This window comes from Eumetopias jubatus, unplaced genomic scaffold, assembly GCF_037043125.1.
Source record: "Eumetopias jubatus isolate StellerSeaLion01/CBP00866 unplaced genomic scaffold, mEumJub1_p1.0 scaffold_10, whole genome shotgun sequence".
Taxonomy (NCBI): domain Eukaryota; kingdom Metazoa; phylum Chordata; class Mammalia; order Carnivora; family Otariidae; genus Eumetopias; species Eumetopias jubatus.
In genome coordinates this window covers 21,023,382-21,051,016 of record NW_028274816.1, presented here as the reverse complement: position 1 = coordinate 21,051,016, position 27,635 = coordinate 21,023,382, and the positions used below count along the sequence as shown (strand labels likewise).

General features: G+C 42.1%; 2 protein-coding genes and 1 non-coding gene across 16 annotated transcripts in view; 1 reads left to right on the top strand and 2 right to left on the bottom strand.

Moving 5' to 3' along the window:
• TK2 (thymidine kinase 2) overlaps positions 1-27,635 on the top strand; it is a 97,178-nt gene that overhangs the window by 5,286 nt on the left and 64,257 nt on the right. The window lies entirely within an intron of this gene.
• CMTM2 (CKLF like MARVEL transmembrane domain containing 2) lies at positions 9,957-27,119 on the bottom strand. Its single transcript, XM_088027127.1, has 4 exons — positions 26,847-27,119; positions 26,543-26,704; positions 10,684-10,785; positions 9,957-10,254 (listed from the first exon to the last, which is right to left on the bottom strand). Exons 1-4 carry the CDS (start codon positions 27,117-27,119, stop codon positions 10,039-10,041), a joined length of 753 nt encoding a protein of 250 aa, XP_087883253.1. The 3' UTR covers positions 9,957-10,038.
• Positions 19,935-20,041, bottom strand: LOC114204335 (U6 spliceosomal RNA). The gene has a single exon (XR_003608161.1). It is a non-coding gene; the product is annotated as a U6 spliceosomal RNA (small nuclear RNA).

Here is a 27,635-nt window from a genome sequence, read left to right as displayed (position 1 = left end):
AGAAAGCGTATTTGTTGAGTGAAGTGTTCTGTAAATGTCAGTTAGATCCGGTTGATTAGTGGTGGTATTTAGTTCTTTTATATCTTTGCCAATTGTCTGTGTACATGTTTTATCAATTGCCTAGAGAGAAAAGTTGAAATCTTCAATAATATGTGTAGATTTGCCCATTTTTCTCTTCAGTTCTGTCAGTTTTTGCTTTATGCATTTTGAGGCTCTGCTATTAGGAACCTTTAGGACTGTCATATTTTCGTGGGGTGAATTGATTATTTTATCATTATGTGGTGTCTCTTTTATCCCTGATTTTCTTTGCTTTATCTTTGTATGATATTAGTATTAACTATCCCAGTTTTCTTTTGATTGATGTTTGCATGGAATATCTTTTCCCATTCTTTTATTTTTAATCTACCTATACCATTATATTTAAAGTGGGTTTTCTGCAGGTGACATATAATTGGGTCTTTAAAAAAAAATCCCTCCGACAATCTATGTATTTTAATTGGTATGTATATATATTTAGTGTAATTATTTGTATATTTGGATTTAGGTATACAGTTTTGTATGTTTTTTTTTTTTTAAGATTTTATTTATTTGACAGAGAGAGACACAGCGAGAGAAGGAACACAAGCAGGGGCAGTGGGAGAGGGAGAAGCAGGCTTCCCGCGGAGCAGGGAGCCCCATGCGGGGCTCGATCCCAGGACCCTGGGATCATGACCCGAGCTGAAAGCAGACGCTTCACGACTGACCCACCCAGGCGCCCCTTGTATTTGTTTTGTTTGCTTCTTCTGTTTTTGTTCATTTCTTCTTTCCTGCCCTCTTTTGGATTATTTAAATACTTTTTAGTATTCTTTCATAACTTATCTATTGAGGTTTTACTCTCTTGGTACAGTTTTTTAGTGTTTTCTATAGGGATTACTATATATATATGCTTAACTCTTCAGGCTACTTAGAATAAATATTTTACCACTTCAAATGCAATGCAGAAATCTGACCATCATATAGGTCATTTTATCCTTCCTTCTTTACGCTGTGGCTGTCACATGTATTACCTCTACTTCTACAGGAAATCCCATCAGATAATGTTAAGATTTTTGCTTTCAAACGTCAAACATATTTTGAAGAACTTGAGAAGAATAATCTACTTGTCCAGATATTTACTATTTCTTTTTTTCCAGTTTTATTGAGATAATAATTGACATATAAGTTTAAGGTCTACAGCATAAGGATTTGACTTATGTGTATTGTGAAGTGATTAACACAGTAAGTTTAGTTAACATCCATCATCAAATATAGATACAAAAAAAGAGAAAAAGTGGTTTTTAAGTTGTGATGAGAACTTTTAGGATTTACTCTCTTATCAACTTTCAAATATGCCATATAGCAGTGTTAACTATAGTTATCATGCTGTATATTATATTTCCAGTACTTATTTATCTTATCACTGGAAATTTGTACCTTTTGACTACCTTCATCTAATTCCCTCTCCTTCCACCTCTTGCCTTTGGTAACAACAAACCTGCTCTTATTTTCTATGAGTTTCACTTTTTTCTTTTTTTCTTGATATTTAGATTCTACATATACGTGAAATCGTACAGTATTTGTCTTTCCCTAACTTTTTTCACTTAGCATAATGCCCTCCATGTTGCCACAAATGGTAGGTTTTCCTTCTTTTTTAAGGCTGAATAATATTCCATTGTGTATATGTGCCCTATTTTCTTTATCCATTCATCTTTTGATGGACACTTAGATTGTTTCCCTGTCTTGGCTATTGTAAATAATGCTGTAATGAACATGGGGGTGCAGATATCTCTTCAACATGATGTTTTTATTTCCTTTAGATATAAACCCAGAAGTGGGAATGCTGGATCCTATGGTAATTCTGTTTTTAATTTTTAAGATATTTACTATTTCTGTTGTTCATCCTTTATCCTTGAAATTCCATGTTTCCTTCTGGTATACTTTCTCTACTATCTAAAGAACTTCCTTTGGCACTTCTTTCAGAGCAGATCTACTGGCAATGTGTTCTCTTAGTTTTCCTCTTGTTTTTTTAGATTTGTTTATTTATTTCAGCGAGAGAGTATGTGTGGAGGTGGGGGGTGTGGGGGTGGGTAGAGGGAGAGGGACAGAGAGACTCTCCAGCAGACTCCCTGCTGAGTGCAGAGCCAAACTCGGGGCTCAATCTCATGACCCTGAAATCATGATCTGAGCTGAAATCAAGAGCCGGATGCTTAACCAACTGAGCCCCCCAGGCACGCCAGTTTTCCTCTTTTTTTTTTCTTCAGATTTTATTTATTTATTTGACAGAGAGCTTGAGAGACCCAGAGAGCACAAATGGGGGGGGGGGAATGGCAGAGGGAGAAGGAGAAGCAGGCTCCCCCATAAGTAGGGAGCCCAATATGGGGTGGGGATTGATCCCAGGACCCTGGGATAATTACCTGAGCCAAAGGCAGACACTCAACCGACTAAGCCACCTAGGTGTCCCCAGTTTTCCTCTTTTTGAGAATGTCTTTTGTTTTTTTTTTTTTTTTTTTTTTTTTTTTGGCCTCCATTGATGAAGCGTATTTTAACTGGATATAGAATTCTGGGTTTAACAGTTCTTTTCTTTCAAAGGTTTTTTTTTTTTTTTAAGATTTTATTTATTTATTTGACAGAGATAGTGAGAGCAGGAACACAAGCAGGGGAAGTGGGAGAGGGAGAAGCAGGCCTCCTGCTGAGCAGGGAGCCCGATGCGATGCGAGGCTTGATCCCAGGACCCTGTGATCATGACCTGAGCCGAAGGCAGACGCTTAATGACTGAGCCACCCAGGCGCCCTGGCACCCCAAGTTTTATTTATTTTAGAGAGAGAGAAGGGACATGAGCAGGAGGGGCATAGGGAAAGGGAGAGAGAATCTGAAGCAGGGTCCATGCTGTGTGTGGAGCCGAATGCAGGTCTTGATCTCATGACCCTGAGATCATGACCCAAGCCAAAATCAAGAGTCAGACGCTTAACCAACTGTGCCACCCAGGTGCCCTGACAGTTATTTTCTTTTAACACTTGAAAACTGTGCCGTTTCTTTCTGGGCTCCATGGTCTCTGATGAGAAATCCTCAGTCATTCAAATTGTTGCATCATTTTTCCCTAGGTGCTCACAATATTTTCTTCTTCATCTTTAGTTTTCAGAATTTTGATTAGGCTGTATCTGGGTATGAATTTTTTGTTTCTTCTGTTTGAGGTTTACTGAATTTCTTGAATCTGTAATTTATGTCTTTTGCTAATTTGGGGAAGTTGTCAGCCATGATTTCTTCAAAAAGTTTTTGTGCCATACTCTTATTCCACTCCTTGTGGGAATCCAGTGATACAAATATTAGACCTTTTGAGTGGCGCCTGGGTGGCTCAGTCATTAAGCGTCTGCCTTTGGCTCAGGTCATGATCCCAGCATTCTGGGATCAAGCCCCGCATCGGGCTCCCTGCTCTGCGGGAAGCCTGCTTCTCCCTCTCCCACTCCCTCTGCTTGTGTTCCCTCTCTCTCTGTCAAATAAACAAATAAAATCTTTAAAAAAAAATAACAAATATTAGACCTTTTGATATTGTCTCTAAAGTTCCCAAGGCTCTGTTCATTTTTTTCAATCTTATTACTTTCTTTTGTTGAAATTGGGTAATTTCTCTTGATCTATCTTATTTATTTATTTCAGAGAGAGAGAGAGAGAGATCACGGGGGGGGCAGAGGGGCAGTGAGAGAAGCAGACTCCCTGCTGAGCAGGGAGCCTGACTCAGGACTCAGTCCTAGGACCCTGGGATCATGACCCAAGCTGAAGGCAGACGCTTAACCGCTTAACCAACTGAGCCACCCAGGCGTCCCTTAATCTATCTTCACGTTCACTAACTCCTTCCTCTGCCATTTCTATTCTGCTATTAAGCACATCCAGTGAGATTTGTATTTTGGTTATTGTGTTCAGTTCTAAAATTTCCATATGATTTTTTTATATCTTATATTTCTTCACTAAGACCTTCTATCCACTTATTTCACTTATTCTTATACAATATTCTCTTTCAAGTTTTTGTCTAATCATCTACCATTTGTGTTATTCTTGGGTTGCTGTATGTTGACTGTGTTTTCTCTCATAAAATGTTGAGATTTTTCTAGTTCTGAATATGTCAACTAAATATTGATTGTATCTTGGACATTTTTCATATTATGCTATGAACTCTGGATTTGTTTAATTCCTATAGAGATCATTGGGTTTTGTTTTGTTTTTTATTTTTAATTAATTAGTTTTTTAAAAGATTTTCTTTTTTGACAGAGAGAGAGAGACAGAGAGAGAGGGAACACAAGCAGGGGGAGTGGGAGAGAGAGAAGCAGCCTTCCTGCAGAGCAGGGAGCCCGATGTGGGGCTTGATCCCAGGACCCTGGGATCATGACCTGAGCCGAAGGCAGATGCTTAACAACTGAGCCACCCAGGCATCCGTTTTTAATTTTTTTTAATTTTTTATTTTTTTAAAGATCTTATTTATTTATTTGAGAGAGCGAGAATGAGAGAGAGAGAGAGAGCACATGAGAGGGGGAAGGGTCAGAGGGAGAAGCAAACTCCCTGCTGAGCAGGGAGCCCGATGCGGGACTCGATCCCAGGACTCCAAGATCATGACCTGAGCCGAAGGCAGTTGCTTAACGACTGAGCCACCCAGGCGCCCCCTGTTTTTTATTTTTTAAGCAGGCAATCAACTGGTTAGATTTAGGCCACAATATCCTATCACCACTGAACTGTGGCTCCAATGTCAGTTCAGTTTTCTTTTCTTTTTTTTTAAACAATTTTCTAAAGATTTTATTTATTCGAGAGAGAAGTGAGAGTGAGAGAGCACAAGCAGGGGGGAGGGGCAGAGGGAGAAGCAGACTCCTCGCTGAGCAGGGAGACCGATGTGGGGCTCAATGTCAGGATTCCAGGACCATGACCTGAGCTGAAGGCAGACACTTAACCAACTGAGCCACCCAGGCGCCACCCAGTTCAGTTTTCTTTTTTTAGTAAATTCTTTTTTTTTTTTAAGATCTTATTTATTTGACAGAGAGAGAGAGAGAGAGAGAGAGAGACAGTGAGAGAGGGAACACAAGCATGGGGAGTGGGAGAGGGAGAAGCAGGCTTCCCGCTGAGCAGGGAGCCTGATGTGGGGCTTGATCCCAGGACTCTGGGATCATGACCTAAGCGGAAGGCAGACACTTAATGACTGAGCCAACCAGGTGCCCCCTCAGTTCAGTTTTCAAAAACTTTGCAGTACTATTCTGGGGTAAATCCCATTTGGTCAAAGTGTATAATAAGTTTGATGTCCTGTTAGAGTTAGTTTGCTAATATTTTGTTGAGAATTTTTACATCTATAGTCATAACAAATACTGGGATATAGTTTTCTTTTTTTTGTGATATCTTTATCTAGCTTTGGTATCTTTTGTAATGCTGGCTCCATAAAATGAGTTAGAAAGTGTTCCTTTGTCTTTTGTTTTTTGGGAGAGTTTGAAAAGGGTTGGTAATTCTTTAAATATTTGGTGGTACTGGACTTTTATTTGTTGGGAGGTTTTTGGTTACTATTTTGATCTTTTGTAGATCTGTTGAGATTTTCTATTTCTTCTTGAGTCAGTTTAGGTAAATCGTGTGTTTCTTGTGTGTATGTCTTTTCATCTAATTTTTTAGCATAAAACTATTGTAGAATTATCTTGTAATTCTTTTTATTTCTCTATCATCAGTATAATGTCCTCACTTTCACTTCTGACTTTAGTCTTTTTTTTTTTTTTTGTCATTAGGTAAAGGTTTGTTGATCTTGTTGATACTTACAAAGAACCAAATTTTGGATTTGTTGATTATTATTTTTCTACTCTGTGTCTTATTTATCTTTGCTTTAATCTCTGTTGTTTCCTTTCTTCTCCTATCTTTGGGTTTAGTTTGGTCTTTTACTGGTTCATCAAGATGTAAAGTTAGGTTATTTGTTTGAGATCTTTCTTCCTTTTAAATGTAGGCATTTACACCTGTAAATTTCTCTCTGAGCACTGCCTTTGCTGCATCTCATAAGTTTTAGTATGTTGTATTTTAGTTTCATTCATCCGTAGGTATTTTCTAATTTCTTCTTTGACCCATCAGTTGTTTTCCACATATTTGTCAGTTTTCCAGTTTTCCTTCTGTTACTCATTTTTAGCTTCATTCCATTATGATCAAAGCAGATAATTTGTATGATTTCAGTGTTTTTAAATTTATTGAGACTTGGTTTGTGTCCTAACATCTGGTCTATCTTACAGATGCTTTCATATGCACTTGTGAAGAATGTGTATTCTGCTGTTGTTGGGTGTAATGTTCAACATATATGTTAGTAGATGGTTTATAGTGTTGTTCAAGTCCTCTATATCCTGACATTCTGTCCAGATGTCCTATCCGTTGTTGTTGCAGTGCTATTCTGATCTGTTCTGTGTGTGCCTGAGTTTCCAGTCTGAGACCTGTGTCATGGCCTTCCCCGTGGTTTACTTCTCCAGGCCTTTGGTTTCCTGTCTAGGGCGAAATTCATGCATCCACTGCTTGGGGGTGGTCCCAGGAGTTCATATACAGCTTGATGGGATCTTTCTCTTGAGATCTTTCCTTTTCATGGTCTCCTTGACACTTTCAAGTTCTGAGGGGTCTTCTGTCTATAAAGCTTGTTTAGTTTCTCTACTCAGTTTCATACTTCCCACCACTGCTTCTGATACAGAGAGAAAAAAACCAAGGGATTTCCTTCATACTCTTGGGACCACGGTTCTTCTGGTCAGAGAGGAAGCTTTCTGTATCTTGGAATTTTGTGTTTCTGCTTGTTTGGCTGCTGCCATCACGGCCATTGATGCTCTGGTGTGGTCTGGAGGCTAGGGTGGAAGAGAATGGTAAAAACAAAATCCCAGGGAATTATCCCATTCTTCCTTATCTGCAAGGGCTCTGTTTCTTGTTCCTTGGACTAGTGTATTAGTCACCTTGGGCTGCCATAACAAAATACCACAGCCTGGGTGGCCTGAACAACCAGAATTTATTTTCTCACAGTTCTGGAGGCTAGAAGTCCAAGATAGAGGTGCCAACAAATTTGGTTTCTGGTGAGAGCTCTTTTCCTAGTTTGTCGAAGGCCACTTTCTCACTGTGTCTTTACATGACCTTTCCTCTGTGCACTTGTATAGAGAATATAAATGAGCTATCTGATGTCTTATAAGGACACTAATCCTATTGGATGAGGGCCCCACCCATATGACCTCATTTAACCTTAATTTAATTTAAAATTTTTATTTTTATTTTTTAAAGATTTTATTTATTTACTTGACAGAAAAAGACACAGCAAGAGAGGGAACACAAGCAGGGGGAGTGGGAGAGGGAGAAGCAGGCTTCCCGAGGAGCAGGGAGCCTGATGTGGCACTCAATCCCAGGACCCCGGGACCATGACCTGAGCCAAAGGCAGACGCTTAATGACTGAGCCATCCAGGTGCCCTAATTTAATTTAAAATTTTTAAAAGATTTTTTAAAATTTTTATTTATTTGACAAAGACATATAGAGAGAGCACAAATAGGCAGAGTGGCAGGCAGAAGGAGAGGAGAAGCAGGCTCCCGACGCAGGGCTAGATCCCAGGAGCCTGGGATCATGACCTGAGCCAAAGGCAGCCGCTTAACCAAATGAGCCACCCAGGCGCCCACCCTTAATTTTTTAAATTTTTTTTAAGTAGGCTTCACGCTTGTCGTGGAGCCCAATGTAGGGCTCGATCTTGTGACCCTGAGATCATGACTCGAGCCGAAACCAAGAGTTGATCATTCAACCAACTGCACCACCCAGGCACTCCCCCCATTTTTTTAAAAAAGATGTATTTGTTTTGGGGGGGTGCAGAGGGAGAGTCAGCGTGGAGCGCGACGTGGGGCTCAGTCTCAGGATCCTAAGATCATGACCTGAGCTGAAACCAAGAGTAGGATGCTCAACCACCTGTATCACCCAGGCGCCCCTGCCTTGTTGTCTTCTAATATCCAGGTAGCATTTGATGTTTGGCTTTGTTCTCATGTCAGTAACATCTTTGTGCTGTTTCTCTTGCTCTGAAAGCTTTGGGAATTTTCTCTTTATCTTTCAAGTTCCTGTATTTTACCAAGCAATGTGGACTTTATTTTCCATATCACTAACTGTCCATTCTACTAGTCAACCCTCCTGTTAAATTTTAAAATCTTTTTCATAATCCCACCAACCCCTCCCCCACTAAGAACTGTTGTTAGCTTATCGTCCTCCTTACGATTTTTGTTTTAGGCACACAGTATCCATCTTTACTCTGAATGTACTAGTTAGGATTTTTCAGAATCTGCATTTTGATCAGATCCATAGGTGATACATTCCCTACTCCTAGCAGATCTTCACCTGATGTAGTTTTGCTCCAAAGGGGCATCTTCCTGAAGTCTCTGATGACCACAGCCCTGTCCCAGGATCCCTGGCTCAGCATGACAGGTGGCTACATCGTTATGTTCCAGCCCCAGCCCAGGCCCACTGCATGCCTTCTCTGTCTGGATGTGGAGAACTGCCTGCTCAGAGAGCTGCCTCCAGGGATTGAGACGAATGGCCACACAGAGGAGTTCAGCAAGGTCTACCCCGTTCCATGAGATTCTGAACACAGTTCTGTTTAGCTTACATTTTTAGATAAAATTTACATATGATGAAATACACAGGTGTTGAGTATACAGTTGAATGCTTGGACAGATGTATATACCTGTGACTACTCCCCCCAGTGAAAATAAAGAACTTTCTCATACCCTCATGCCCCTTTGTAAACAGTCCTCACACTCCTCTTGAAGCAAAGAGTGTGTCCATTTCTTTCCCTGTATTTTTCTCTGTTCTTGAACTTCTTAGAAATAGAATCATAGGGTATGTCCTTCTCTTGCGTCTGCCTTCTTTCACTCAATATGGTGTGAGAGTCGTCGTTATGAATCTTTTATTTTTATCATTATTCATTATCATGTTGTATCATTCATTTTAGTATTCCGTTTTGTGAATGTAGCACAGTTTAATTTATCTCCTTTTGAAGATTTAGGCTCTTTTTTACCTTTTGGCTATTATGAACATTCTAATACACCATTCCTCTTGGCTCAATACCTAGGAGAGGAATTTCGGGTCACATGGCAGGGTAGGCTGCACTTTTGAGTTTTTCTCTACAAGGTACCTCCCTCTAGTTGCTCCCACTTTCGGTAGAGTTATGCCGCATCCTGCGCAGCCTGCATGGGCTTCCCCCCCCACCTCGCCGAACACCAGGCTGCAGCCTCTTTCCAGCCTCACTTGCTGCTCTGTAGCAGCCGAGTATGTGCTCTCCCGGCAGAGGTGGACCCTGCCACTTGGGCGGGAACTGTGGCTCCAGGGCCCAGCTGAGCCTGGCTCAGGGCTTATGCTCAGGTCCTCACTGAGGGAGACACTGCAGGTCCCAGAGGGCTGGCTGGAGTCCCCTCGGTTCTTCCTGTGCCCATCCTGCCTGGCCCATGCACCAGCCTGACTCTGGCTCTCGGAGGCCCTGAGCCCTGAGGGGATGAGACCACCTCTTTGCCCTCTTCCTGAGTGCACCTCACACGAGGACCAAGGCTAAACTGCAAAGTAAGAGTAAGGAAGGCCAACAACCGATTTTTCTCATAGGGACTACCTGGATGCTTAAAAAAAAAATAGAAAATAAAAATCTCAATAGGAACAAAATGTTCATTTTGTTTTGCAGTCTCTGGTTCTCCTCTGGCCCTTTCGGCTGATCACTGTTGACACAGCCGGTGTCACCCACCCTGCTGGTCCCCCAAACCTCGTGTGCCCTGTGGCCAGCAGGCGCCCCAAGAGGCCCAGCTCTGGTCTTGCCCTCTGCACCAAAACACTCAGTACTGTTTGTTGAATGAACAAAATAATGTTTACGTCAACTCTAAGCTTTAAAATCCATTTAAAGAGGAATTTCTTTTCCAAGGAAAGGTGGTTATTAGGATGGAAAGGAAAACCATTCTAGAGAGAAGACAAGACGGACAGTGGACATATGTTTTGTGGTAAAACACGCTGTCGCTCTGACAGCCAGACTCTCCTTCCCATCATTTCTTGCCTCCCTTTCCTTTATCCTTGGGCTTTTCTCCTGCCTTTTCTGGTACATTTTCCGGTGGCTTTTCTCCTTCCTTTGGCTTGTCTAACTTTTGCTCCTTTCCTGCAGGGGGAATCAGCACATTCCTTTTGACTCTCTTGCCTTTGAAATGTTTTCTTTGAAGACATACATCGATTAAGGCGAAAAGTCCAGCCACGCCAATAAGAATCTGGAAAACAAAAGAATGACCTTTTGCTTTTCATTCCAAAGCACGCAGAGTCTCTCCTTGTTTCTAATTCGTCAGCAGGTGCCAGTTAACACATCCCTTGGTTCCCCCAGACGTCCAGACCCGACACTCCGACTTTGCCCCTCCCCCAACCTCAGCATCCCTCTCTTAAAACCCAGCCTGGGTGTGGCCCATTGCCTTGGGGATCAAGGCAGCTAGGAGGACGAAGCCCTTAGCTCAGCTGGCTCCCTGGACAGCATCTTTATTTAAGTGGCTTCTTCATTGGGAACATTGACCAGCTTTACTTTTAAACTTTGCATGGGTCCCAAGATTTTGCGAAAAGAAAAGAAGTCCTTTCCTTAAGTCAGGGGAAAACACCCATTCTCCAGAAGAGGTGATTCCTGAGCAAATAAAGTTCCCAACACGACTCACCACAGCAATGAAGTAGTGCATGGGCATGGTCTGTCGGCTTCTCACAGCTATGACTACAGCCCCCACAAGGAAGATGAAGGCGAACAGGTCATTGAGAAGGTCCTGAAAGCGTGGGAGATGGGAGAGTCGGTCACAACCAGAACCAAACCCCCATCAACACCCAGCCCGGCATCGCTTCCTCCAGAGGAGATGGTTTCCAAACTTCTGCCTAATTTTGTGTTTTTGTTTTGTTTTAAGATTTTATTTATTTATTTGACAGAGAGAGACACAACGAGAGAGGGAACACAAGCAGGGGGAGTGGGAGAGGGAGAAGCAGGCTTCCCGCGGAGCAGGGAGCCTGATGCGGGGCTCCATCCCAGGACCCCGGGATCATGACCTGAGCCGAAGGCAGACGCTTAACGACTGAGCCACCCAGGCACCCCAAACTTCTGCCTAATTTAAAAAATATATATATGAAGATAAATATACATCAGCCGGGTGGACATGCTCTGGTTCCCAGGGCTGGGCTCTTTGTGTTGAGACCCAAAGCTCAGGCTGCTTAACTGCCTTCATGGGCCCCCTCTGCTGCCATCTCCTCTGAAATCACACATTTAGTGGCTAATTGTTTCTTTCTTTTTTTTTTTCCTTCAATACTCATTTAAGTAAATGCACAACTGTTCAACTTAATGGTGAGTACAACCCTCCATCATCTTTCTGCTCTCAGGGCCAGCTCCCCTCTCTGGATCCAGAGTGGGCTGTATCGCTGGCAGGAGGCTCTGTTGGATTCTGGCCTCTCTGCTTGGGAGCCCAGCAGCTGCCTCCTCCACCCCTGCCCCCACCCCCCTCCTGCCTTACTTCCTAGACACTCCCCTCTTTGCAAGGCCACACCACCTCCTCCATCATCATCCTCCCTTTCTATCCCTTCTGGCCTCAATCTTAACCTTGCCCCATACTTATTTCCTTTACCTTCCTGAAAATGTCCAGATGTTTCCAGCTTGGGCAGAGGGCTGCTTTCCCTGCAGGTACCATGCATGGCCACTCCCTGGCATAGCCAAGCTTAGAGTTGGCCAAAGCATGGCCCTCGCAAGCCAGCTTCCTCCACCATCACTCGTGCGGTAGCCCAGTCTGTGCACTCTCTTCATCATGTGGGCAACAGCTGACTGGGCAGCCCTGGACGAGGCCCGCCCTTCCCCCTTGGTTTCCGCGATGCAGTTTTTCTGTTAATTGTCCTTCCCTGGCTACTTGTTGTGGGCCTTTTCTTTTCTTTTTCAGGGTTTTGAATTTTAATACATTTCAAACATACTATCCCCACTCCCACTTCCAGCAGCCATGAACCACTGAGATTGAAGATGTTAACATCTTGCAATATTTGCTTAGAGCACTAAAAAAAAAAAAAAAAAAAAAAAGCCAGAAGTAAAACTTTGTGGAGCCACAGGGTCACCCTTTCATGCCTCTCACTCAGAGGCAGCCACACACATTGGAGCTAATGGGTACTTTTCCCAAGAGTGTATTCATATTTTCCTCCATATTATATATTCACAAACAGTATGTACTATTTTATGTGTTTTGCAAATTTAAATTTAAATAAAAGATATCTTCTAGCATTGGCTTTTTAAAAAAAAGATTTTATATATTTATTCAGAGAGAGCATGTGCATGCACAGGGAGGGGGACAGGAAGGGAGAAGAGAGAGAGTATCTCAAACAGATTCTGTGCTGAGTGCGGAGCCTGACATGGGGCTTGATCTTGCAACCCTGAGATCATGACCTGAGCTGAAATCGAGTCAATTCCTTAACTGACTGAGCTACCCAGGTGTCCCAGCATTGTTCTGTTTTTTTTTTTAAAGATTTTATTTATTTATTTGAGAGGGAGAGAGAGAGCACAAGAGCAGGGGGAGGGAGAAGCAGACTCCCTGCTGAGCAGGGAGCTGGATGCTGGTCTTCATCCCAGGATGCTGTGATCATGACCAGATGCTTAACTGACTGAGCCACCCAGGCCCCGCCCCCAGTATTGGCTTTTTAAACTCAAAGTTTGTGAGATTTATCAATTTTGAGAAATACATATTGAATTCATAAATTTTAACTGATGTATGCTATGAATAAACCAAACTAGAGACATTAGGTTGTTTCTACCTTTTAGGAAATTATTATTACAAACTCTGCTGCAGTGAAAACGCTTGTCTGTGTCTTCTGTACATATTTCCTCCTGGTAGGAATCAATAATCGAAAATCTCCCAGGGGCACCTGGGTGACTCAGTTGGTTAAGCGTCTGCCTTCAGCCCAGGTCATGATCCCCGGGTCCTGGGATCGAGTGCCGCATGGGGCTCCTTGCTCAGCGGGGAGCCTGCTTCTCCCTCTCCCTCTGCTTGCTGCTCCCCCTGCTAGTGTTCTCTCTGTCTCTCACAAATAAATAAAATCTTAAAAAGAAAATCTCCTAATGAAGAAAAGCCCAGAACCAGATGGCTTTACTGGTGAATTTTACCAAACATCTAAAGGAGAATTAACACCAATCCTCAAGCTCTTCCAAAAAATCGAAGAGGAGGGAACCACTCCCAAACTCATTTTATAAAGCCATCATTTTCCTGATACCAAAACCAGAAAAGGACACTACTGGAAAAGAAAATTTCAGGCCAATCCCTGATGGATAGTAATACAAAAAATCTCAGTAAAATGCCAGCAAACCAAATTTAGCAGCACATTAAAAGGATCGTTCACCATGATCTAGTAGGATTTATCCTTGGGAGGCAGGGATGTTTTAAACATATGCAAATCAATCAGTGTGGTAGGTCACATTAGTACAATGAGAGAAAAGAATCATATGATCACCTTAATAGACAAAGAAAAAAGCATTTGACAAAATTCAATATCCATCCATGATAAAAACTCTTAACAAATTAGGCATAGAAGGAACATACCTCAACATAATAAAGACCATACATGACAAGCCCACAGCTAACATCATATTCAATGGTGAAAGGTTGAAAGCTTTTCCTCTAAGATCAGGCACAAGACAAGAGGGACCACTCTCACCAATCCTATTCAACAGAGTGTGGGAAATCCTGGGTAGAGCAGTCAGACAAGAAGAAATAAAAGGTATCATCATATCCCTGATCTCATTTTTCTACTGGTTTTAAAATTTTTCTTTATGATGGCTTCTGTTGTAAAGTTTTAATGTGATACATAGTTTCTCCCTCTCTCTCGCTCACACACACATTCCCAAGAACATTTATTAAATATTCAGTTCATTTGGTTTATAATGGCCACCTCTGTTATATACCAAGTTGTCATATGTATGTAGGTCTGTTTCTGAGTTCTTTTATTCCTGTATTCGTTTTCTCAGGCGACCTTAGCAAAATACCACAGACTGGGTGGCTTAGACAACAGACATTTATTTTCTCATTGTTCTGGAGGCTGGATGTCCATGATCAAGGTGCCAGCATATTCAGTTTCTGGTGAGGGCTCTCTTCCTGGTTTGCAGATGGCTGCCTTCTTGCTAGGTCCCCACATGGCCTTTCCGTGGTGTGCACAGTGGCACGGGGAGGAGGCAGGGGGAGAGGGAGGGAGGAGAGGAAGAGGGAGAGAGAGAATGCTCTGTTGTCTTTTCTTATAGGGACACTAATCCTATTGGATCAGGGTCCCACTCTTATGATTTCATTTCATCCTAAGTACTAGTCTAGAGGCCCCATCTGCAAGCTTAGTCACTCTGGAGGTTAGATTTCAGCCTATAAATTTTGGGAGTACACATTCAGACCATAACAATTCCATTAGTCTTTTTGTCAATCCCTGAGCTAATACCAAAGCTTTATAGTAATTCCAATATCTTGTTGGGTGAGTCCATCCTTGTAAGAATTTTAGAATCACCTTGTAAAGTTCTAGGAACAACCTCCGTCAGGTTGAAATTTCTACTTAATTTATAGATTACTGTGGAATAAAACGAACATCATCTTTATGATAGCAGTTCTTCAGATCTGTGAATGTGGTGTATTTTTTCATTTATGTAGAGTTTTCTTATGTCTATTAATAAATTATGATCTCTGTGTAAAGTCTTACACATCTTTGAACAGGTTTATTCTAAGTTTCTTCTGGTTTCTGTTTGCTGTTTTAAATGGTTTCTTTGAAAAGTCACATTTTCTCATTGTTCATTGCTGGTATTCTGGAACAATAGTGTGTTGGTCTCTGGTTGCCCTGTGGCACTCAAGCAGTTCTGGTAATTTCACTGTAGATTCTTTTAGATTTTCTATGTGGAGAATCATATTATCTGTGAATGATTCTAGTTTTTTTTCCCCCTTCCCAATTCATTCACTTTTTGTTTTTCTTGTTACACTGTGACTAATTTAAGATCTCCAGCACAGTGCTGTACAGAAGGAGGGATAGTAGGCATTGCTAAGGAAATGCTTCTAAAGTTTTACCATGAAACACAATGATTATTGTTGGTTTGGGTAGGTACTTATTAAGATAAAGATGTTCTCTTTTAAAGTAGTTTGCTAAGAGTTTCCTAAAAATTAGTATTGAATATTAGTTTTTCTGAAGCCCGTGAGATGACATGGTTTTCTCCTTTAGATACAAGATTGTAAATCAATAGAATTTTGCAGACTAAACCATCTTTGCATTCCTGACACATACCCTGCTTGATCATGATGTATTGCTTCCTTATATATTGCTTGAATCAGTTTGCTTATGTTTTATTGAGGATTTTTATAGCCACATTCAGATAAGCTATATATACTATATTATATATATACTTTACTTTCCTTATAATGTCTGGTTTTAAGATCAAAAGCCTATTAGATAATACAGCATATTATCAGGCCTTTAAAAAGAAAGAAGAAAAAAGGGACAGACCAATGAAACTGATTGTAAAGTCTAGAAATAAACCCTGCATTTGGGATTTTAACATTTAACAAAAATGCCAGTTAAAATCAGTGGGGAGGGGGTGCCTGGGTGGCTCAGTCATTAAGTGTCTGCCTTCGGCTCCAGTCATGATCCTAGGGTCCTGGGATCGAGCCCCGCGTCGGGCTCCCTGCTCAGTGGGAGGCCTGCTTCTCCCTCTCCCACTCCCCCTGCTTGTGTTCCCTCTCTTGCTGTCTTTCTGTCAGATAAATAAATAAAATCTTTAAAAAAAAATCAGTGGGGAGGGGCTCCTGCTTGGCCTAGTCAGTTAAGCATCTGCCTCTGGCTCAGGTCATGATCCCAGGGTTCTGGGATTGAACCCCATGTCAGGCTCCTTGCTCAATGGGGAGGCTACTTCTACTCCCTTCCCCTTGACCCTCCCCCCACTCATGCTCTCTCATTCTCTCTCTCACATGCGCTCTCTCCCCTAAATAAATAAAATCTTAAAAAATATAAAATCAGTGGGGAAAAATATGCTATTTAATAAATGAATAAATTGAGTGATAAGGTAGAACAACTGGATAGTCATCAGGATATAAAGCTAGAGGGGCACCTTGGTGGCTCAGTTGGTTAACTGACTCTTGATTTCAGGTCAGCTCATGATCTTGGGGTTGTGAGACTGAGCCCCACATCGGGCTCTGCACTCTGCTTAAGATTCTCTCTCACCCTCTCCCTTTGCCCCCTTCTGCCCCCCTTCCCCACACACCCACCCACTCACGTGTATGCCCTCTCTCTCTTAAAGAAAAAAAGAATATAAAGCTGAAGTCATGTTTCACACCATATACCAAAATGACTCCAAATTAGTTTTTTTTTAAGATTTTATTTATTTATTTATTTGAGAGAGAGAGAGAATGAGAGAGAGAACATGGGGGGAGAGGGTCAGAGGGAGAAGCAGACACCCTGCTGAGCAGGGAGCCTGATGTGGGACTCAATCCCAGGACTCCAGGATCATGACCTGAGCTGAAGGCAGTTGCTTAAGCAACTGAGCCACCCAGGCTCCCAAAATGACTCTAAATTAACCAAAAGATTTGAATGTAAAAAGTGAAACAAGTGCCACATGAAAACATGGATGAATTTTTTATAACTTGTTTTTCTATTTCTTTTTGAGTCAATTTTATGTTATATTTTTTACAGGAAATTATTATCTAAACTTTCCAATTTATGGGCATAAAAATTCACATTTTCCCTGTAATCTTTAAAAATATATTCTTGATCTTTTTTTAAAAAGATTTTATTTATTTATTTGAGAGTGAGGGAGAGAGAGCTTGAGTACAAGCACTGGGGGAGGGGCAGGGGGAGAAGGAGAAGCAGACTCCTTGTGGAGCAGGGATCCCGATGTGGGACGCAACCCCTGGGATCATGACCTGAGCAGAAGGCAGGTGCTTAACCAACTGAGCCACCCAGGTGCCCTCTTTTTGATCTTTATACTAATATTTTTCTTTGTTCATTCTCTTTTTTCCCCCCTTGGGATCCATCTACTTTATTCGTCTTTTTCAAAGAACTAGATATTTTGTTTTATTAGTCCTCACTATGGATCTTTGTTTCCTATTTCATTAGTTTTAGCTCTTATCTTTGGCATTGCCTTCTTAATTCCATTGTTTTGTTCTGGTACCTTCTTACGACTATTAATTTTCAGTCTTTTCTAATTATATAGATTTGAATTTGAATAGTTTAGGGACATTCTACAGATAGGATTTGTGAATACTACATAAATACCAAATCCTCATATGTTTGGGGAACACACTAGATTTCCCCCCAAACACTTGGGGATTGAGATAAATTTTACTGATTGATTTCTAATTATATTACATTGAAATTAGAGAGTATGTTCTGTATGATAATCAATTATTTGTTATTTATCTACATTTACTTTGTGATGTTATTGAGGATAATTTTTTAAAGATTTTATTTATTTGAGAGAGAGAGAGACAGAGAAAGAGAGAGAGAGAGTGCATAAAGGAAGAGGGAGAAGCAGACTCCCCGCTGAGTAGAGAGCCCAATGCAGGGCTCCATCCCAGGACCCTGGGATTTATGACCTGAGCCAAAGGCAGACACCCAACCGACTGAGCCACCCAGGTGCCCTGAGGATAATTTTTTTATTTAAAGATTTATTTACTTATTTGAGAGAGAGAGCCTGAGCAGGGGAAGGGGCAGAGGGGGAGGGGGAGGGGGATCGTCTCAAGCAGCCTCCCCACTGAGTGCAGAGCCCAACATGGGGCTTGATCTCAGGAGCCTGAGATCACATCCTGAGTGAAAATCAAGAGTTGGACATTTAACCGACTGAGCCACCCAGGCGCCCTGAGGTTAATTTTTATGATTGTTCCAAGTGTACTTGAAAAGAATATATAGCCTGTTCTGTTGGGTATAGGGTTCCATATGTTCTATGTATGTCATTGGATCGGCTATCAATTGCTGAAGGAGGCACGTTAATCTACCACTTATGGTTGCTGTTTGCAGCATGTTGTTCTTCCTTATAAATAAGTTCATTTTTGTTTTTTTATATTTGGGGGCTATCTTGTTAGGTGCATACAAGTTCAGAATTACTATACGTGGTGATCTTTATAAACTTAAAAAAAACATAAAATTGGCTTAATCTGGTATTAAAACTATGCCATTTTTCTTTTAGTTAGTATTTTCCTTTTATTATTTTTTCCATCTCTTATAGCTGGATTAAAAAATATCTATTCTTAGAGTCCTCTGTCTGTTAAGTGAAGAATATAGTCCATTTATATTTGTCACCATTTCTGATATATTTGGATTTCTGCCATTTTATTTTATTTTTTCTATTTAACTATGCCACATCCCTCCCACCCCCCCCCGCTTTTCCCTTCTATGAATTAACTCTATTCTCTTTTCACTCTTTCCCCTCAATAGGTTTGATGTTATATACCCGGAAATTCTGTTCTTTGGCAGAATACAAAATTATGTTTTAATATGTTAGTGTTAACATTATTACCAAATGTCCTTCCAAATCAACGACTTTTAATTCTTAGACTTTTAATTCTTATCGTACACCACTACTGTGGTCTTAACCTGTTACTATGTTGCTGCCGCTTCAGTTCTACCTTGTTTTAGTGTTCTCTCCCCACCTCCCAAAACTATTAATATATTTTTTAAAACCCCAATTTTGTCTTAATGTTTATTTAGGTCAATCCACACGCTCACTAGGCTCTTTGCTTACTGTTCCTTTTTTACATGGCACACATTTCTTTTTGGTTTAATTTCCTTCTTCCTGAGGTACATCTTTTAGTAGTTCTTTCAGTGAGGGTCAGGGAAAAGAAATTGTTTCATTCGTTGTTTAAAAATATCTTTATTTTACTCTTGCCACCTCATCCCTTTAAAGAAATTATTCCAGTGTTTTCTGGCCACTGTTACTGCTGTTGAAATATATGAAGTTATGTCTAGTAGTTTGAGGGGTTTTGTTGTCTTTGGTTTTTTGTTTTTTTTTTTTAAGGTAAGTTGTCTTTTGGTTTAATTTTAAGTTTTCCTTTGTTTCTGGTGCCTCTATGACATGCCTAGGTGTGGTTTTGTGTTTATTTATTTTTCTTGGTACACCTTTGAGGATTCATGTCTTTCATTGAATCTAATATTAGTCTGGCCACCTCAGCTCTTTTTTGGTCACTATTTACATGGAGTATCTTCCCATTTTTACTTTCAACTTATTTGTATCTTTGGACTAAAGTGAGTCTCTTATGTTCATATTGTATCAGTTTAAAATGGATCATTTAAGAAATCCATTCTGATAATCTCTTAGAGAGTTTAATCCATGTGCACTTAAAGTAATTACTGATAAGGACTTATTTCTGTCATTTTGATTTTTGTTTTTTATATATCATATCTTTTTGTTCCTCAATTCCTCCATTATTACCTTCTTTTGTGTTTAATTTTTTTGTAATGTACCAATTTCATTCCCTTCTCATTTCTTTTTCTACATATTATTTAGTTAATTTCCTAGTGGTTACATTGGGGTTCCAATTAATATCTTAAATTTATAATAGTCTAGCTTGAATTGATACCAACTTTGCCTCAGTAGTACACAAAAACTGTTATCATCACAAATTATATCTTTACATACAGTCCCATTAACATGGATTTATAATTATTGTTTTATGCATTTGTCTTTTAAATCATATCAGAAAAAAGAAGTTACAAACCAAACATACAATAATACTGGCTTTTATATTTACCTATGTAGTTACTGTTATTGGTGTTCTTTATTCTTTTATGGCTTCAAGTTACTGTCTAGTGTCCTCTCATTTGAGCCTGAAGGACTCTCCTTAGCATTTCTTGTAGGGCAGGTCTACTAGCAACCAACTTCCTCAACTTTTGTTTTATCTAGGAATGTCTTAATTTCTCCTTCATTTTTGAATGATAATTTTGTTTTAAAAATATGGAACGCTTCACGAATTTGCGTGTCATCCTTGCGCAGGGGTCATGCTAATCTTCTCTGTATTGTTCCAATTTTAGTATATGTGCTGCAGAAGTGAGCACTTGAATGATAATTTTTTTCTTTTTTTATTACTATGTTAATCACCATACATTATGCCATTAGTTTTTGATGTAGTGTTCCATGATTCATTGTTTGTGCATAACACCCAGTGCTCCACGCAGAATGTGCTGTCTTTAATACCCATCACCAGGCTAACCCATCCCCCCACCCCCCTCCCCTCTAGAACCCTCAGTTTGTTTTTCAGAGTCCATCGTCTCTCATGGTTCGTCTCCCCCTCCGACTTACTCCCCTTCATTCTTCCCCTCCTGCTATCTTCTTCTTTTTTTTTTAACATATATTGCATTATTTGTTTCAGAAGTATAGATCTGTGATTCAACAGTCTTGCACAATACACAGCGCTCACCATAGCACATACCCTCCCCAATGTCTATCACCCAGCTACCCCATCCCTCCCACCCCCCACCACTCCAGCACCCTCAGTTTGTTTCCTGAGATTAAGAATTCCTCATATCAGTGAGGTCATATGATATATGTCTTTCTCTGATTGACTTATTTCACTCAGCATAACACCCTCCAGTTCCATCCATGTTATTGCAAATGGCAAGATCTCATTCCTTTTGATGGCTGCATAATTTGAATGATAATTTTTTAAAAAGATTTATTTATTTATTTGCGAGAGAGCGCATGTGTGAGCAGAGGGAGGGGCAGAGGGACAGAGGGAGAGAGAGACAGAAAGAAGCATACTCTGCACTGAGCGTGGAGCCCAATGCGGGGCTCAGTCTCATGATCCTGAGATTATGACCTGAGCTGAAATCAAGAGTCGGGTGTTCAACTTACTGAGCCACCCGGGTGCCCCTTGAATGGTAATTTTTAAAAAAAGATTTATTTATTCATTTGAGAGGCAGAGAGCGTAAGTGCAAGCACAAGCAAGGGGGAGGGTCAGAAGGGGAGGGAGAAGCAGACTCCCCACTGAGCAGGGTGCCTGATGTGGGGCTCAATCCCAGGACCCCATGGTCATGACCTGAGCTGAAGGCAGACACTTAACCAACTGAGCCACCCAGGTGCCCCTTGAATGGTAATTTTTGAAGGATAATTTCAATTTTGAAGGGTATGTATTCATTTCCTGGAGTTGCCATAACAGTACCACCAACTAGGTGGCTTAGAACAATGTAAATTAAAAAAAAAAAGAACAATATAAAGTTATCGTTTCATGGTTCTGGAGGCCAGAAGTCTGAAATCAAGGTGTTGGCAGGGTCATGCTCCCTCTGAAGGTGCTAGGAAATGATCTCTTCTGTCCTCTCTTCTAGCTTCTGGTAACTTTAAGCATTCCTTGGGTTGTTTCGCCTTCCTATCTTCTTCTTGTGTCTTCTCACATCACCTTCCCTCTGAACATGTCTGTCTCTGTGTCCAACTCTCCCCTTTTTATAAAGATACTAGTCATACTGGATTAGAACCCACTCTAATAACCTCATCTTAAGTAGATCATCTGCAAAGGCCCTTATTTCCAAATAAGGTTATGTTCACAGGTACTGGGTATTAGGACTTCAACATATTTTTAGGGGACACAATACAACTCATAACACGTAGCAAATTTAAAAGATTTTAAAATTTAAAAGAATTCTTAGTTGACAGGATTTTGTTTTGTTTCTTTCAGGACTTTACATCATTCCACTGCCTTAGGGCTCCATGATTTCTGATGAAAAATCAGATGTTAATCTTATTTAAGATCCCCTGTACGAAATTAGTTGCTTCTCTCTTGTGACTTTCAAGACCTTGTCTTTGTCTTTGGACAGTTTGATTAAAATGTGTCTCAGTGTGTATCCCTTTGAGTTTATTCTTCTTGGTCCTTTTTGGATGTGCAGATTTGTATCTTTTATCAAATTTGGAAAGTTTTTAACCATTTCTGTGGATTTTCCTTCTTCCCCTTTATCTCTCTCCTCTTTTGGGATTCAGCATATTTTAATATACTTGATGGTGCCCCACAGGTCTCTTCAATTTTCTTCATTCCTTTTTTCTTTCTGTTCCTCAGACTGGATAATCTCAATTGACCTATCTTCAAGTTCACAGATTCATTCTTCTGCCTGTTCAAATCCACTGTTAAATTAATCTCATCAGTTTTTCATTTCAGTTATATTACTTTCAGCTCCAGAATTTCTTTTGGCTCCTTTTTATAATTTCTCTTTACTGATATTTTCTCCTTGTTCATGAATTGTTCCCCTGATTTTAGTTCTTTAAGTATTTTTAAGATAACAGATTTAAACTCTTTGTCTAGTAAGCCTAATATCTGGGCTTTCTCAGAGACAGTCTCTATTAATTTTTTTCCCCCACGAATGGGCCATACTTTCTTATTTCTTTGCATGCTTTATAATTCTGGGCATTTTGATTACTATAATATAGTGACTCTGTAAATCATATTCTTCTCCCTCCCCAGGATTTGTTGTTGCTGATTGTTGTGAGGTATAGGCATTTGTATATTTAATGACTTTTTTCTAAACTGTTTTTTTTTAAAAGACTGAATTCTTCCAGTGCTACCACTGAAGTCCCTGTTTCACTAGCTTAATGGTCAGGTAGTGATTTGAAAGAGATTTCCTTAAATATCCAGAAACAAACAAAAATACTCTCCCAGTCTTTGCAAGTTGGCTTTGTGTTGAGGCACTCCTTCAACACTTGTCTAGGCTGTTTAGAACTCTGTTTTCACTTGCTGCTTGTGCAGAGCCTAAAGGTCAGCAAGGTGCAAAAGTTTAGGGTCTTTTGTGAGTGTGTGTCCAGCCCTCAGCATGTGTGTGGCCTTCTGGATTCCCTGGTATGTGTGCTAGCTTTTCAAAGCTCTTATTCCCCACTGAATCTCCTTCCCTAGCCTCTTCCTTCCCAAACTTCTGGTCTATTGCTTGCCTCATCTGATTTCCCTTGCCTCAGGTGGTTATGGTTAGTAGATATGCCTTTAAAGGAGGCTGCTTCAGCTCTGAAAAAGCTCTGTGGCAGGTGAAACAAAGTCAAGTTCCTGGTCCCATCCCTCAAGGAGCCACCAGACAGGTAAAAACACACAATCATAATTTTTTGAGAACAAGGTCTCTATTGTTCCCTCTGCTACCAGCGAGGAATGTGACCAGGAATGTGGGCTATTGTCTTCATGGCTATGGACAAGCTAGGATGTGAGGGTTGGTGGGTAGGTACATTAAAATGCCACAAGACTCTCTTACCAAATTCAACAGCTTCTTTTTTCTTTTTTCTTTCTTTTTAAGATTTTATTTATTTATTCATGACAGACAGAGAGAGAGAGAGAGAGAGAGAAGCAGAGGGAGAAGCAGGCTCCCAAGGAGCAGGGAGCCCGGTGTGGGACTCGATCCCAGGACCCTGGGATCATGACCTGAGCCGAAGGCAGACGCTTAACCATCTGAGCCACCCAGGCGCCCAACAGCTTCTTTTTTCATTAAGCATTCCCCTAGTTGTTGTAAGGTTTGTTTTTTTTAAGATTTTTATTTTGTTTATTTGAGAGAGAGAGAGAGCACAAGCTGGGGGATAGGCAGAGGGAGAGGGAGAAGGGAGCAGGGAGCCCAATATGGGGTTTGATCCCAGGACCGAGATCATGACCCAAGCAAAAGGCAGATGCTTAACCATGCCCAACATGGAGTCTGACAAGGGGCTCAATCTCACAACCCTGAGATCACGACCTGAGCTGAAACCAAGAGTCGGATGCTTAACTGACTGAGCCACACAGACGTCCCATAAGTTTTTTTAAATTAGATTCCAGAGTTCTGAAAAGGTTGATTCTGACAGTTTTTGTCAGTGTTGCTTTAGTGGAGAGACAGAGTTTTGGCGTTCGCAACTCTGCCATTTTTAGTGATGTCACTCATTAAATCTGGAGAGTTCTCAGTCATTTTCACTTTGAGTATTTCCCCTCTTCCATTCTTTTGAGCCTTTTCTTCTGGAATTCCTATTAGGCTAATGATGGACTTTCTCAATCCATTTTCTCTATCTCAACTTCGCTCATATTTTCTCTTTATTTCTCATTGCCATATTCTGGGTAATTTCCCCACATCATTTGGTTTGCTAATTCTCCAGTTTTGTCTGATATGCTTTATAACCCATTTATTGACATTTTTATTTCAATAACTGTACGTTTAATTCTAGATATTATATTTTAGGGGCACCTGGGTGGCTCAGTTAAGCGTCTGCCTTTGGTTCAGGTTGTGATCCCAGGGTCCTGGGATCAAGCCCCGCGTCGGGCTCCCTGCTCTGTGGGAAGGCTACTTCTCCCTCTCCCGCTCTCCTTCTGGTGTTCCCTCTCTGTCTCTCTGTCAAATAAATAAAATCTTTAAAAATATAGATATTATATTTTATACTTTAAAAAAGATCTTTTTATTCTGTCCTCAGAATGTCTTATTCTGTTCTTAGAGCTCTGTTTATATCTTTGATTATTTTAAGTGTATTTCTTATTATTTTCAGACAGCTCTTCTATTAATCTCATATTCTCAGGGTTTTAATCCTCCCATTTGTTGTGTTTGCTGATTCTCAATTCCTGGACATGGGGATTTTAAAATCAGGTGTCTTGTAGTTTTGGACTGTGAGTTTGTTCTTGGCAAGCCCCCTGCCCCCACCTGTCCTGTGAGAACCTCTTTATGCTTTGACTGGGACTTTGCATTTGTTTCTGTCAGGAGTCCCAGGGACATCATTAGAACATCACTAAGTTAGGATCCGATTTTATGCTAATTCCCAGGCACAAGTTTTCTAGGCTGCATGAAGGTTTCCAGGAGGAAAGTAGTTAACAGTTCAAACCAAGTCCATACAAAATTCAGGCCCAAGGTTTCTATTTCTCAAGGTGGTCTTTCTTTTCTTTTTTCTTTTTCTTTCTTTCTTTCTTTCTTTTTTCCTTTCTTTTCCTTTTCCTTTTCTTTTCCCACTCAAAGCTCAGACAGAGATGAACATGGCTTCTTGTTCCTGTGTCTTCTCTGCCTGTCTTCTCCCTGTCTTTGCAGGGTGCTGGCTTATGCAGGGGTCTTAGTTCTGAATCCCCATCTTGCTCAGGACCAAGGCCTCACCTCTGCTAACTGAAGAGTGTATGCACATCCACACTCTTGCTTCCTGGAGGCAATACTTCATGGGCCAGTCCTACCCACACTTCAACAGCGGACTGGGCTCCACTCCTGTTTTTCATTTCTGGCACTTGTGTGTCTCCTTTTTTTTTTTTTTTTCCTGCCGGCTCAGACATTCATCTACTGCAGTTGTGTTTACATTTTCCCTAGTAGTTTTAGATAGGTGCAGTAGGAGGATTTTCAGGGTTTATTGATTCTTCATTTTGTTGGAACTAAAAGTATCTTCTCAAGTTCTTTGGCTTTCCCTTTACTTTGTCCTCTGCTTATCCCTCTCCCAAGAGTCGTATTTGGTCCTCTTCTCCTTTCTCCCTATATTGGGGGTCCTCACCTACACTGCTGAGACCTATGAATCCCTGGGCCTTAGTCACTTTTGATAAGGAAGCAGAACTGAGTGCAGTTAGGGACTCAGAATCTACAGACAAAGCTGGGTTTGAATCCTTTTTCTGCCACTTGCTAGCTGAGTTACCTGGGAGTATGTGATGTGGCCCTCCTGAGACCTTCCATATGTAAGGTGAGTGAAACCCCGAGTTTAGTGCCCTGGAGGTACACTGTGAATGTGCAGTGAGATGGAAGTTAGGTGGGTGCACTCTGTGATCACACAGGTGATGGCCAGGGATTCAAGGCCCTGAGTCCTCAGGCACAGCATCAAGTACTTTGCATTTATTTCTCAGGCACAATCGCATGAGAGGTTATTACTGTCCTCATGTTACAGATGAAGGAAACAGAGGGCAGTGGATGACTGCTTTGGGCTTAACATCCTTTTTTTTTTTTTTTTTTTGAGAGAGAGAGAGACAGAGAACATTCACATGGAGGAGGGGCAGAGGGAGAAGGAGAGAGAGAATCTTAAGCAGGCTCCATGCCCAGTGCAGAGCACTACAGGGGCTCGATCTCACAACCCCGAGATCATGACCTGAGCTGAAATCAAGAGTTAGATGCTCAACCGACTGAGCCACCCAGTGCCCCTATGCTTAACATCTTTTACAGGGAAAGTCACTGGAGATCTAAGACTGCTTTAGAAGGGATTTCTTTAAAATTCTCATTTTATTTTACTGATTTATTGGAAGATTGGTTTTCTTCTTTGAATCCTGGGGATGGGCTACGTTCTGGGGTGATCTCTCCACACTCAAGTGTGAGCTGGCACAGAAGTGGAAGGAACAGCTGGTTGCTATACGGCCCCTGCTCCCATGGAGAGCAAGGCTTCCAGAAAGCAAAGACCTCTTCCTTTGACCACCAGATAGGTAAGAAGCCCACCCTGCCCCCCAACCCCCAAGCTGCCTTTTCTACCTACCTTCAGCTGCCCCTACCCTGGCCCACCCGACGTGCTGAGCCCATGCCCTGGGCACTAATGTGGAAGGTGGCGCATGTCTCTCTGTTCAGTCACTTCCAGGTACCCAAACATACGCATGAATGCATCCCAGCCGCAGGCACTCCCCACCTCCTCTCACTTACGGAAATAGGCCACAGGATGAAGGGCATGTATCTGTTGATGGCGAAGGTGTAGATAATGAAGAAGAAGCAGAAGACGGACAACTCCATGGTGATGATGAGTGTCAGGAGAGGGTGCACGGTGGTCCCCGTGAACATTACCAGTGCAGCTATTAGGCAGCCCTGCTGGGAGACATACACCTGAGCTATGGCAGAGGGCTCTTACTGGCTCAACAACCCTTCCCGAGCCCCTTTGGAGCCTGCTCCTTCTCCCTCTTCCCATCGTCGGACCCCCATCCCCCCGCCCAGGGATACCAGACCAACTTACCGAGCTCAGGATCTTGACCTCAGCGTGCCCCATAACCCAAAACTCTTTATTGCTGTCCTTGAGTTCCCACTTGTAGCGGCGACACCCCTTCCTCATGCCCACTTCATCCTTGGGCTGCACTGACTTTTCCTTTTTCTTGGGCCCCTGGTCTTTCTTGTCTTGGGGTTTGGGGTCCGATGACGCCGGAGGGGGCGGGGGCGCAGCTGCCGGCGCCGGCGGCGCAGCTGCGGGCGCCGGGGCGGCCGCTTTGCCCTTTTTGCCTTTGTCAGCCATCTTTCCGTGGGAGTTCTTAACTTCTCACCCGCTGCCGGATCTCTCCTGCTGTCCCCGGATAGGCCTGGCCTCTGAGCGAGTCTGGTGCCCACCGACCCGCCCGGAGGTCCCGCTCAGCCAACGGCCAGGAGCCGGCGAACGCCAGTGCCTGGCGCTGCCCCGCGCGCCGCGTCTCCTCGCGCCGCCTCACCTGGCTCCGGGCCGACCCGGTCGCACCGCGAGGACCCCAGTGGGTGCCGGGCCGGCTGCCTCCAGGGCCACCCACCCCCCACGCGGGAGCCCCCGCCCCCCCTCCCCCCAGCCGTGGGCCGGTCGCGTGGGCGGGAACCCCCGCGGGGTCAAGGCCCTGGCCTCGGCCGTCTGGGGCAGCCTCGTCCCGCGCCGCGCGGGGCGCAGCGGCCGCGGAAAAAGGTAGCTCGACTTTTACACAAGGCAACACGAGGAAGCAGAAATGTTCCCAATTTAGCAGCCCTGATTTTATGATCGCGTGTGGGCCGGACAGGTGACAGCATGCAA

Excerpts from the sequence above, each read along its gene's own strand:
- CMTM2 (XM_088027127.1), bottom strand. The coding sequence starts at position 27,119 with ATGGCTGACAAAGGCAAAAAGGGCAAAGCGGCCGCCCCGGCGCCCGCA. Across the intron at positions 26,705-26,846 it reads AGGTCAAGATCCTGAGCTCG|CAGGGCTGCCTAATAGCTGC; the intron begins GTAAGTTGGTCT and ends TATGTCTCCCAG. Across the intron at positions 10,786-26,542 it reads TCATCCTGTGGCCTATTTCC|GACCTTCTCAATGACCTGTT; the intron begins GTAAGTGAGAGG and ends CCACGCTTTCAG.